Source organism: Camelina sativa, chromosome 2 (genome assembly GCF_000633955.1).
Source record: "Camelina sativa cultivar DH55 chromosome 2, Cs, whole genome shotgun sequence".
Lineage (NCBI taxonomy): Eukaryota > Viridiplantae > Streptophyta > Magnoliopsida > Brassicales > Brassicaceae > Camelina > Camelina sativa.
Window position 1 is genome coordinate 19,898,260 of NC_025686.1, and position 12,053 is coordinate 19,910,312.

General features: G+C 34.9%; 3 protein-coding genes and 1 non-coding gene across 5 annotated transcripts in view; 2 read left to right on the plus strand and 2 right to left on the minus strand.

Annotated features, from left to right (window-relative positions):
- LOC104730116 overlaps positions 1 to 465 on the minus strand; it is a 4,929-nt gene extending 4,464 nt beyond the window's left edge. Inside the window, exon 1 of one of the 2 annotated variants that reach the window (XM_010449226.2) lies at positions 168 to 465. In XM_010449226.2, coding sequence (XP_010447528.1) covers positions 168 to 266 — 99 coding nt within the window. In that variant the 5' untranslated portion in view covers positions 267 to 465. Of the gene's footprint in view, positions 1 to 10 lie in introns of both variants that reach the window. The other variant, XM_019236221.1, reaches the window with a different exon arrangement.
- Positions 2,535 to 4,288, plus strand: LOC104730133. Its single transcript, XM_010449240.1, has 6 exons — positions 2,535 to 3,022; positions 3,129 to 3,243; positions 3,371 to 3,452; positions 3,612 to 3,663; positions 3,780 to 3,834; positions 3,941 to 4,288. The coding sequence occupies exons 1-6, from the start codon at positions 2,672 to 2,674 to the stop codon at positions 4,117 to 4,119; spliced, it is 834 nt and encodes a 277-aa protein (XP_010447542.1). The 5' UTR covers positions 2,535 to 2,671; the 3' UTR covers positions 4,120 to 4,288.
- Positions 5,300 to 8,036, plus strand: LOC104730143 (dihydrofolate synthetase). The gene is made up of 9 exons (XM_010449252.1): positions 5,300 to 5,645; positions 5,984 to 6,081; positions 6,174 to 6,318; positions 6,403 to 6,465; positions 6,569 to 6,730; positions 6,825 to 7,019; positions 7,116 to 7,215; positions 7,313 to 7,447; positions 7,518 to 8,036. The coding sequence occupies exons 1-9, from the start codon at positions 5,361 to 5,363 to the stop codon at positions 7,925 to 7,927; spliced, it is 1,593 nt and encodes a 530-aa protein (XP_010447554.1). The 5' UTR covers positions 5,300 to 5,360; the 3' UTR covers positions 7,928 to 8,036.
- TRNAV-UAC lies at positions 9,043 to 9,115 on the minus strand. Its single transcript has one exon. It is a non-coding gene; the product is annotated as a tRNA-Val (tRNA).

Consider the following 12,053-nt stretch of genomic DNA (forward strand, 5'->3'; position numbering starts at 1 on the left):
GCCGTTTGATTTGAGTGGAAGAGAATCAACGGCTGAGATGAGTTCACGATGTCGTTGAGTCGACGAACAACGGCGGAGAATGGCTCCACGTGACAGGCACGTGAGTTGGAGATGAGCTTGAGTGTGTAGACGACGTAAGTGGCGGAGACGAGGAGGAGGAGCGTCACCATTAGCTTGGAAACGGGTCGGGTCGGTGAACCGGATCCGGATAAAGTCCGTTCCCACATCAGCTTCTCCGACGGATCTTTATGGTTATTCAACTTCATCTCAAGAACCAAATTAAAAAAACGAAAACTCAATCAAAATTGTGGAATGAGAAAATAATTTGATAATAAATATTTTGATGGAAACAAAATTTATGAAGAAAGTGAGATTGAAGAGAAAAAGAAGAACATGCAGTGGCTCTGTTTCTGATTTATGTAAAAGAGAAAACAAAAAAGGTCTTATCGTGAAAGAGACTCATTTTTACTTAGTTTATATATGGATTTAATTCTCTGGTGCCCCTATACCAGAAATTCTTTTCTGCATCACCTCCACTTATTCTCACTATCCCTTCTTTAATGAAATGACGAAACTACCCTCTAACAATTTTGAAAAGAAAATTGAACGTACAACTACATCCAGTTGTACCAGATATCCCTTAGTTGTACCTCCAGTTGTACCCATCGCATCTTAGTTGTACCCGTCGCACCCTAGTTGTACCAGTTGCACCCTAGTTGTACTCCGCATAGTAGGATTCGAACTCTGGGCGCGCGGGTGCGCATGGAACTCGCAACCACTGAGCTATTGTGTTTTTCGTTGAACATTTACCGATTTAATTATATTTAACCTTTAACAACCTTCATTAAGGGTAATATTGTCTTTTTACCATTGAGAGGTTTTTGAGAAATTGTTTTGATGAATAGGGGTATGAGAGATTAGTGTCCGTTTATATATTACTAATTTAAAATACACTTTTAATACAGTCGTCAAAAAAGAAAACAATATACTTTTCATTATTATCTAAAAGCAACTAAAAAATATAAAATCTAATCTAAATCGTGATAAATATATTTTGTTTTCATATATAAAAGTTAGATACTGATCAACAGCTAATTGTTACTATCAGATTGATCTTGCAATCATATTAGCAAAAAACAAAAGTTATATGTTATTATTAGATTTTAGTTCTGTTAAGCTATAAAATATACCATCGAGTTTGAACCCTTTTTTTTTGTTTTTTGTGTGTGTGGTAATTTACTGTGTATTTACACCCAAACCTCCGACAAAACTATACACACTCAATCAAATTTGCCTAAGTCTAAAAATAATATTTTCTCTGTTTTACTGTGATAACGATTGTAGTTTTTTACATGGACACGTGTATGGATCATAGTGGAAAATATGTGTCGGTAGTAGTAGCAAAACTTTGGGGATGGTGGGGGGGGGGGAGCTAGTATTATTTTATTTATTATAGGGGTTGATTTAGAAATAAACTAGAAATGTTGGGGGGAATTTATGAATTATAGGGGTCATGGGTGGTGGTGTTGTTGTTGCAGGCTACGAGGCAAATTTATCACATCCATCCTAAATTCTTAAGGACATCTCTGAGTTCATCAGAGAGTTTTAAATTTGTTGCTTGTTTTTACCTTAATTTTAGCTACTTTTGTGGAAACCACATTCTTTATGATCAAATGGGTTCTGTTATTACATTTTCCCCTAAATGAAGACCTAAAAATATCTTTTAAAATTAAATACCGGTGTTTCAACTTAAATTTGATGAATGTGGTGGTTAAGTAGTATTTGGTTAGATTACAATGCATGTACCGACGCTTTTAGAGTCAAGTGATTTAGATATAAGATGTTTTGTTATGGTTGTACTGTTCCAATCCTTTGTATTAATAAGACTATTGAAATGTGCCCTTACAATAATGTTTTGGGGCATCAGGGCATGACATGTCCAACAAAGTGACTTGAATATTTTGCCGACAATGACACACGACGTCAGGAGAGCACAGAGTACACTTTATAATGGTGAAAATGGTAGGCCGTTTATCAATGTTGAATTCTTCGGTTAGAGACCGAGTTTAATTACTTTATACATATGGTCTAAAATTTTGCCTTTTGAAGCTGTGATCTTGGCCTGAGACTGATCTTGAACTTGCTTTGATTTAGTTAGTGATCTTTCTTTACCATGAATCACCTTCCTTAGAAATCTCCTCAGATATGTATTTGGACTCGAGTGGAGATAAATTGGTGTTAATAAAGAAACAGTAAAGATACATGTTAGGAAGCTTGGTGTGAGGAATAAGAAGAATATAGACGATAGAATAATAATTTGTGATCATATAAGTCTATGTAAGTTATAAGTATACAATTTGAACCAGCTGATGCAATAACAAGCCGAGAAGTTTTGGAGTAGATGCTTAAATCTCTTGATACGCTAATATATCTTATTATTATAGTAAGGGATATGCTAAGAGTTATTGCTACATAAAGTACGTAACTAAGAACATTAAAAGGTTAGAACAAGAAGTAAAGAACTTCACAAGAAACCTACTTTAACAAATCATATATGAATCGTATGCAAACACCAATCTTCACATTCTCTTACCATAATTAAATATCTCCACCAAAAAATTACAAAATTGTTTATTTGTCGCATGCTAATTAAGCGATTCATATTACAACAATGGCCTCCATGGTTAATGTTATGAGTCCAATAGTTACGAGAAATCTCATCACCAAATTCAAAACTCCACGGCTCAAACCAGATCTACCTTCTATACAACATTCCGGCCGGTTCAATGCAATCAAGGATGATCCAAGAAAGATGATAAATAAGTATGCTTCAAGGAGAAATACCGTGGTTTCATGTTTAGATCAAACTAATCCTAAGTCGAATCAAATCTCTGGGTATGATGCTGTTATGAAATTTTATTCCTCTATAAACGAAAAGAATCAAGATCAATTAAGAAGTTGCATCTCCAACGATTGTTTTATCGATGATTTTTCCTTCTCTAAGCCTTTTCAAGGGAAAAATGTAAGAATATTTCTATGACAACTATCGGCGAATTTTTAAATCTATGCAATGTGTATATTTTACATTTCAAGATTTGGTTTTGTGAATGAACAATATATGTTTGCAGGAAGCTATGAAGTTCTTTGAAGAACTTGTGAAGAGTATGGGACAAAACGTAAAGTTTTGTGTTGAAAACGTGTGTGAAGGAGATGGACATAGTGCTGCTGTTAATTGGCATCTTGGTACGTGATTAGTACATCACTTAATGCATATTGCCTTAAGTATTACGTTATTAATTAACTATCTTAGTTAGATTTTAATACTTTCATTAATTCGTCTTCTTTTCATCTTTTGCTTATTGTTATGAAGAATGGAAAGGACGAAAAATACCCTTTACAAGAGGATGTAGCTTTTATGAATTTACCGACGAAGGAGGAAGATTGGTTATAAGGTATATCTCAATATATATCAAAATGATTTTTTTTTTTTTTTTGACAATCATATCATCAAAATGATTTTTTTTAGCTATATCTCAATTTTTATTTATTTAAAATCTATACTAATAAACAAATAATCTTGTAATGATTTTAACAACAAAAAACAAATTCAGAAACGCGAAGATTTTGATTGAATCGCCAATTAAACCGGGAGGAATCACACTGGTAAAATAGTTTTCTCACTTTTTACAATAAAAATATGGATGAGAGTTATTATTTTGTATACTTTATAATATTCAAACCCTTTATTAGTTTGTTACTTATATTTTTTTTTGGTTCAGAGCCTGTTAAAGAACATCACGTTCTTGTTCGACGAATTCCCAAAAGGAGCTGAGTGTAAGTTTTCATTATATTGTATATAAAAAAAAAAAGTCACATTTAACTCAAAATTGGTAGTTGTAAGGTTTTGTTAAAATCTTATTCTAATTTTTCAACATTTCAGTGTTTTTGGAGAAACCTTATGCTTTAATCCAATCAGCAATAAGAATTTATGCAATTTTCTTGGCGCCACTCATAAACCATGTAATGGCAAGCTACCTGAAGCTATTAAGCAACATGGCCGAGTTCTTCTTATTGGTCGTCAAAATCATCATCAAAATTCGAAACCTCTTCTCCAAGTAGAACAAACAACAGCATCACATGTTTTTATTCTTGATTAATCATCATTTTCCTAGATTTGATTATACATTTCACCAACCATTAATTATATCATTATTTGTATTTTAAAACAACAAAAACTAACAATCTTGAAGGGTTGCAATTTAGACATGCTAAAATGAGTTTTACTTTACGGAATCTGGCCACAAAGTCACAAACCTGAGGTTAAATTCTGATTATAAAGCAAGAAAATCCCAACGTTTTTGTAACTACTTTATAATTATGTAACTAGTTATGGCATATAATCCGAACCGAACAAACCAATCCGAATCGATAAAAAAAAAACTCAATTTAGATCGGTTTCGGTTTTTCTGTTAAAACCGATCAGCTTTTATATTGATTGTGATTCGGATTTCGGTAAAACTAAAATCCAATCGATTATCCGTTAAACCGAATAAACAGTTAATCTATACATTTGGGTTTGGACACTGATATTATTTTTGGGCCTCTGTTAGGAGCCCATTAGCTATAAACGGACCTCTTATAAAAACTTTAAATTTGAATCACTAGAAAAGGCCTCAAACTTTAGACCTTATGGTTAAGGGCAACACACTCTAGCCATCTATCTAATCTATTCCAACTTTCTGGTTTTACTTTCTGAATGGTATATATAAGGAATTCGGTTTAAATTTGGATTCTAAAAAAGCATAAGAACCGATCCGAATCCAAACGAATTCGAACTGATCCGATCTGTAAAACAATCAGATTCTGTACATCTCAATCCAAAAAATTAGAAATCCAAAAAATCCGATGTAATTCGAACCAAAATTCCGAACGTCCAGGCCTGATGTAACTGATTACATTTAAGTCTTTTATACTTGTTGTAGATCATAAGGGCATGTCCATTGTACATATCTGATGCATGCAGGATCTGAAGAATGAAAAAACAAAAAATAAGAAAAAGGTGGAGAGATAAGAAATCTGTCTCTGCCAAAAAACTATTAAGACATTGGATCTACAGCTGTCAATGTTTTATTGGTTGAGTAAAAAAAATTAATTAAATTAAACTATTATTATTTAAATCTTTTGACCCATTTAAATGTCAGTATAACCGATATAATTGCTCTAAGCCCAAATTATAAACAAGCCCATTAAGAAAGAAAGAATAAAAATGAAGAAGTGAAGAGTCTTTGAGTTTTTCAATTGTAAAGATGTAAGAACAAATAATTGCAGAAAAAGAGAGAGAGAGACTTTTGATTGTAAAGATGAGAGCAATGTGGAGTCACTTGAGTGCCATTTCCAACTGCAAGCTTTCTCCGAGGATCAGGACACTATCCTCAGCAAACTTTACTTCAATTCGAAATATGTCAACCATCTCTTCTACCGAAGACCCCGAGCTCAGTGATTTTTTGGCGTTTTTAGAATCTCTCAAGAACTATGAGAAAGCAGGTGTACCAAAAGGAGCTGGAACTGATTCTGGTGATGGGTTTGATCTCGGTCGAATGAAACGTCTCATGATTCGCCTCCGTAACCCTCATTCCAATTACAAGGTTCGTGCTTTTGCAATTTTCAACCATTTCTCTTATTGATCTCTAAGTTATAAAGGTCTCATCTTTAGATTTGGCATGTTTCTATTTTTTTTGTACCCTGATTCTCCTCTGGATTGATAACACTTGTAATTGTGTTGGAAGTTGTTTATTTAAAGGTCTCATCTTGAGATTTGAGTAGTAACTAGAGATTGATGGATTGATGAAGACACTTGTAATTGTTGGAAGTTGTTGATTTAAAGGTCTCATCTTTTAAATTTGGATTGTGTTTTTTTTTTGTGTTATGCATATTTTGGTTTGATGTTTCAAGGTGAGATTAACAATGAGGGCAGTGATTATAGGTAGTTCATGTGGCTGGAACAAAGGGTAAAGGGTCAACGTCTGCGTTTCTCTCCAATATCTTACGTGCTGGAGGGTATTCAGTTGGTTGTTATTCTAGGTAAAGTATTGCGTTTGGATGAAGGTTCTGTTAGATCTTGAGTTTGAATCTTTTGTGATTTCACATTCATGAGCTTTTGTTTTTGATTGCAGTCCACATATTATGAGTATCAAAGAACGTATTTCCTGTAATGGAGATCCTGTCTCTGCTTCCACTCTTAATGATCATTTCTATTCAATCAAACCGGTTCTTGATCAGTCTATTCAAGAGGAAAATGGTTCTTTGAGTCATTTTGAGGTTACCAATTCAAAGCTTCTTGTAGATTTTTTTTTACTTCACATGGTATTGCTTAAGTGTAATTAATATGTATCTCTTTTGCAGATTCTCACTGGGATAGCCTTTTCATTATTTGAGAAAGTAAATGTTGACATTGCAGTTATAGAGGTTAGCGATTTTGCTCATTTTTATTACATTAGATAATCTAATGAGACTTGCTTTTGCTCTCTTGTAGACTACTTAACTGTTTTATTTGTTTGTGTATCATCAGGCTGGGCTAGGAGGAGCTCGAGATGCTACAAACTTCATCGAAAGTTCAAATCTTGCTGCCTCAGTCATAACAACGATAGGTGAAGAGCACATGGATGCCCTCGGAGGTTCCTTGGAAAGTATAGCTGAGGCAAAATCTGGAATTATTAAACACGGTCGTCCAGTTAGGTGGTTTTGATGTATTTGCTTGTCTTTTAACCATTGGATTACAAGCACATTGATAGATCGAGTTTTATGTGTTCTTATAAAACGTGTAGGTGGTTTTAGGTGGGCCATTTCTTCCTCATATCGAAGGCATTCTTCGTTCTAAAGCAGCATCAATGTCGTCATCTGTTATTCTGGCATCTGATATTGGATCTAGTTCTTCAATAAAAGGTATCGTCAACAGAAATGGGATCGGGCTTTGTGAGTCCTGTGACATCGTAATACAACACGAGAAAGATGACAAACCTGTAAGTTTGAGAAACCTTTTATTTCTTTATTAAAAGCAAGAAGTTCCCCCCTTGTGATTCTTAATATATCAAGAAAGTATACATATAATAATGCAGATTGTTGAGCTTAGTGATGTAAATCTACGGATGCTTGGACATCACCAGCTCCAAAATGCTATTACTGCCACATGTGCGTCTCTTTGTCTTCGCGAGCAAGGTATGAAGCACTTTGAATTTCTCTATCTTGTTCATATAAAGCAACGAAAAAATTAAAAAGTTGACAGATTTTGTTACTTTCTGGATGGAATAATCAGGATGGTTGAGAGTGACAGATGAAGCAATTAGGATTGGTTTAGAGAATACTCGTTTACTTGGGAGAAGTCAGTTTTTGACACCAAAAGAAGCAGAGACTTTACAGTTACCTGGAGCAACAGTGCTTCTTGATGGAGGTTGGTAATAGCTTATAGTGTCTCTGTTTTGAATCGGTTTACTGTATCAAACTTTGTTCTGTTTTTTCAGCTCACACCAAAGAATCTGCGCGAGCTCTAAAGGAGATGATAAAGAGGGACTTTGCAGAAAAGAGATTGGTGTTTGTGGTTGCAATGGCCAGCGACAAAGATCATGTGTCGTTTGCAAAAGAACTTCTCTCCGGTCTAAAGCCAGAAGCAGTGGTTCTTACAGAAGCTGACATTGGTGGAGGTAAGGTTAGATCAACAGCGTGTGCGGTTTTGAAGGAATCATGGATAAAAGCTGCTGATGAATTGGGATTAAAGTCTTTGGAAACTTCAGAAAACAAAACTGTGTTTGGTTCCTTAAAGCTTGCCTATAAGATTCTCAGCGATGACACAAGCAGTAGTGACTCAGGAATGGTTATAGTCACGGGTTCACTTCACATTGTATCTTCAGTCTTAGCTTCTCTTCAACATTAAATTAGCTGCTTTCTTCTTTGATATGTTATGCTTATGATTATCTTTGTAAAAACTCAGTTTGTGTAATATAAACGAAAGTAAAAACCAAATAAACCTTTTTGGATCTTCATGAATCATGAACTACTTAGTCTTTGGAACCCTCCAAGCGAGACAGAGACTATTCAAAGAAGCACATAGGTGATGGTGAGATTAAATGTTTTGTCCCACATCGCTTGGGTGGAGGGGTGAGAAGGTCGTGGGCCTATTATAAAAGGAGAAGAGGTGGTGAGGTGAAAAAGTATGATCCTTCAGGCAAGTTAAAGGGGAAATGAGGAATGGGTTTAATCTCGCTTTAAATGCGTGATGAGCGTACCGCTCAAAGCCTGTTACGACTAATTGGGCGCTCCAATTTTATACCAATCTGATCCCTCTCTCTTGTTCAATCTTTTTTTTTTCCAAATTTTTTTTTAACGTTTTTATTAAAATTATATATATTTTTTTAAAATTATATTTTTAATATAAATAAAACTAATTATAATGTAAATAAAACTAATTATTATGGTAATGTAAGAATAAACTATATTTTTGTAAAAGCTTGATAAATAAATTTTTAGCCCACGTGCTATTGGCCTAGTTTTCATAAAATTTAAGGAATTTTTAAATTAAACATTCTGAAATATCTAGAATTATTATTATATTTGGATGGGAGTAGTTTTGTAGTTTTGTCTTTCATAGGTAGGCTTGAGTTTTGGTCAACTGTGAAGTCTCTATGCCCATCGAAACCAAACACAGTTTGATTAAGTTGTACGAGGAAACCGATGAGTAAATTAAGAGATAAAAGTGGACCGAAGAGACTTTCCTCCAAGTTCAAAGCTAAATCATTCATTGTTCTTGAAATCGATTCTACTTCAAATTGGTGCTCAAGAGGGAGGTGGTGACACTGATACGATACTTTAAAGACGTCAACACTGTGTTACATTGTAAACTCTTTTGAAAGTGAGGATTATACATGAGCAGAACATTGATAGGAGTGGTTGTGTTTTTGCAAATGTTTCAAAATGCTAAAGATCTTCTTCCTGTAAACTCTGAGCAGAAAAACTAGCTTCTTAAAAAAATTAATTATAAGAAGTGTAAAATGGTGCTGCCCAGGATCGAACTGGAGACCTTTTGCGTGTAAGGCAAACGTGATAACCACTACACCACAGCACCTGATGATAATTTGTACGGCTCCTCCTTACATATCGTTCTGCTTCCACAAGCCATTGATAATACACATATTATAGTTATAATTTATAAACATGAGGAGCAACAACTTGTCTCCTTTCCCTTACTCCTCATCCGCAAATAACGCCTTAGCTTGCAATATGATTGTCTATCAAACTTTGTTGAGCTTTATTTTTAAAGACATGTCATATTGTGTGGATTCTGAAGCCCACGATTGGCCCAGCTTCGTTTAGGGATTTTGTATCTTCAGTTGATATATACTTTTTCTTAACCGCAAGAAAACAGAGGAACAGGAAACTAGGGTTTCTGAATGGTGAGAAGAAAAAAAAAACCACTCATGGCGACGATGATCTCCAATCTTCCAAAGGATATGATAGAGGAGATTATTTCTAGGGTTCCCCAAAGATTTAGGAAAGCAGTGAGATTAACTTGCAAAAGTTGGACAACTCTTGATGTCACTCCAAACTGGTATATACCTTTTTTGGACCGTGGGGTTTCTGTTAAGGGAAACACTTACTGGCCAGCTAAAAAAAAGAGCTCCTCAAGATTGCCCCGTCACATGATTTGTTTTGATTTTACAAGAGAAAGATTTGGACCGCTTTTACCTTTGCCACTTGGCGCTAGGGATCGTGGATATACATATGTGATATTATCTTGTGTTAAAGAAGAGAAGCTTGCAGCTTTATTGCGATACCACAATTCATATGAATATGAATATGAGTTTGAGATATGGATTACGACTAAGATTGAGGCCAACATGGTGTCGTGGAGTAAGTTCTTGAGAATGGTGGATATGCGTAATAAGATATGTTTTCCAGTTACGTTCTTCATCGACGAGGTGAAGAAAGTAAGTGCCGGCTTAACTAGGAGGACGGGCAGTACGACCACCCCGGGTACATAAATTAAAGGGCCATATACCTATAAGAAAAGGAGCAAAAAAAAATTGTAAATTAAAAATGTACAAAAAAAAACTTTGTAAGCTAGAAAGGGGCACAAAAAAAAATTTGTAAGCTAAAAGATACAAAAAAAAAAACTTTGTAAGCTAAAAAGGGGTACAAAAAAAAATTTGTAAGTTAAAGAGGCACACAAAAAAAACTTTGTAAGCTAGGAAGAGACATAAAAAAAAGATTTATAAGCTAGAAAGGGGCACAAAAAAAATAATTATATGAACCAAAGAGACCTAAAAAAAATCAGTAAGTTTTTCTATAGGTTAAGGGGTATTTTTTTTAGTTTGCCCAGGGACATATAATATGTTTAAGCCCGCACTTAGAAAGTTTTTGCTTTTTTGATCATGGAGACTATCCCAAGACATTTATAGTTACCACTATTAGAGAGGCTAAATTCTTGAGAAAATTAGATCTAGCAATACCAGAAAGAAACTACTGTCGGACACCTTTGTGCTATTATGTCCCAAGTTCGGTCCAAATCAAGAAACCTGCACGAGGCAAGGAGGATAGAACAAATTGGTTTAGACAACCGTCGATTTGCTGAAAACAGGTCGAGACTTACCGCAAATGAAAGGCTAGTCTAGAATCAATATTTATAAGTAGGAGGAGAAGGCGAAACATTGAGAGGGGTCAAGTTTTGAAACGCTTCGAGACACTCGTAGAAGAATATCTTACTTAATAAAGAACAACATATAATGTTGTTCATGCTGTTGGGTTTTGTATTTTACTTTCTCCTGTCTTTAATTTTTGTACAATAATGTTTTGGGTTATGAATGAATGAACATGCAGGTAACCAAAACAACCCAAGTGTTTAGGGTTACTCCACACAGCTTACACTAGGTGTGCTATTATAGTTCAATAACAGCAGCTTTATCCATCAAACCTTTGTCACATAACCTGCAAATGACTTCCTGATCAGTTGTTGAACTCTTGACAAACAAGTTCATGTTATATGCTTCTTCAAATAAACCGTAAGCACAAACAACCTCGTCTACCTCTAAGCTCTAATGCTTATCTCATATGCGTGGCTGTTTCCAATTCGTCTCCATCTCTTTGCATAGAGAGTCTTAGGTCGACAAGATCCCGCCGGACTTAACCAATGTCTTCATTAAGATAATGTATATATGTAACTACTTTTAACACTTGCTTTTCCCAACCTCTCCCAGCTTCCAAAATGGACTTGAGGAACCATTAACACTAATGATGCTGTTGGGTTTCTCTTTTACTTTGATTCGTGCAAATAAAAAAAGATTGGTCCAAACATTTTGATGTAACAGGAGAGAAAAAGACAGACTATTAAGACAACTGCTCCTCGAGGAATTACAAGACAGTAGTTGATGTTTCGGTTATGGTCTTGTCTTGTGTTGAAGCTCGTCACTTGCTTGGGTCTCTGAGATATGTATTACTAATTGTATCTATAAACCGTTATAACCCATGTATGTAGACAGGTCGCTTTGTATATAAGCTCCGGAAAAAAAAATTAGGAGAATTTAAAAGGGATGGCAGGGAATATAAAAGATTCATGACACGATCCAATATTTCTTCATAAAATTCTAACGTAAAAAACAATCATATTGTGAAAATGGTTTTAAGAAAGAAACAAAGTTCTCAAAGACACATTCGTTCTCAAATCAAAGGTACTATGTAACCTTTAAATAAGACCAAAAAGAAACAAGAAAGGATCATAAATTCCCTTTCAAGGAAGATCAGATCCAGCAGCTGGACCAGCACCACCACCAAAACCACCGGCTCCACGACCAAACCCTTGCCTAGCTCCACCAGAAGGTGCCTGTACAACAACCCCAACACATTTAATTACACACCCAACACAAATGCTCAACAACATTTTGTAATGATACTAATGTAATGTGTAACAGTTAAAGCCTACAAATCAAGTTTCCTAATGTAATGTGTAATGAAATGTGACTACACACAAGTTTCCTCAAAATCAAGCATGATACTAATGTAATGTGCAA

Bases quoted from the DNA above. Each gene is read 5' to 3' on its own strand.
- LOC104730133 (XM_010449240.1), top strand. From the start codon at position 2,672: ATGGCCTCCATGGTTAATGTTATGAGTCCAATAGTTACGAGAAATCTC. The intron at 3,023-3,128 runs GTAAGAATATTT...ATATGTTTGCAG, and splicing joins AGCCTTTTCAAGGGAAAAAT to GAAGCTATGAAGTTCTTTGA. The intron at 3,664-3,779 runs GTAAAATAGTTT...TTTTTGGTTCAG, and splicing joins AACCGGGAGGAATCACACTG to AGCCTGTTAAAGAACATCAC.
- LOC104730143 (XM_010449252.1), top strand. From the start codon at position 5,361: ATGAGAGCAATGTGGAGTCACTTGAGTGCCATTTCCAACTGCAAGCTT. The intron at 6,466-6,568 runs GTTAGCGATTTT...GTGTATCATCAG, and splicing joins TTGACATTGCAGTTATAGAG to GCTGGGCTAGGAGGAGCTCG. The intron at 6,731-6,824 runs GTTAGGTGGTTT...TAAAACGTGTAG, and splicing joins TTATTAAACACGGTCGTCCA to GTGGTTTTAGGTGGGCCATT.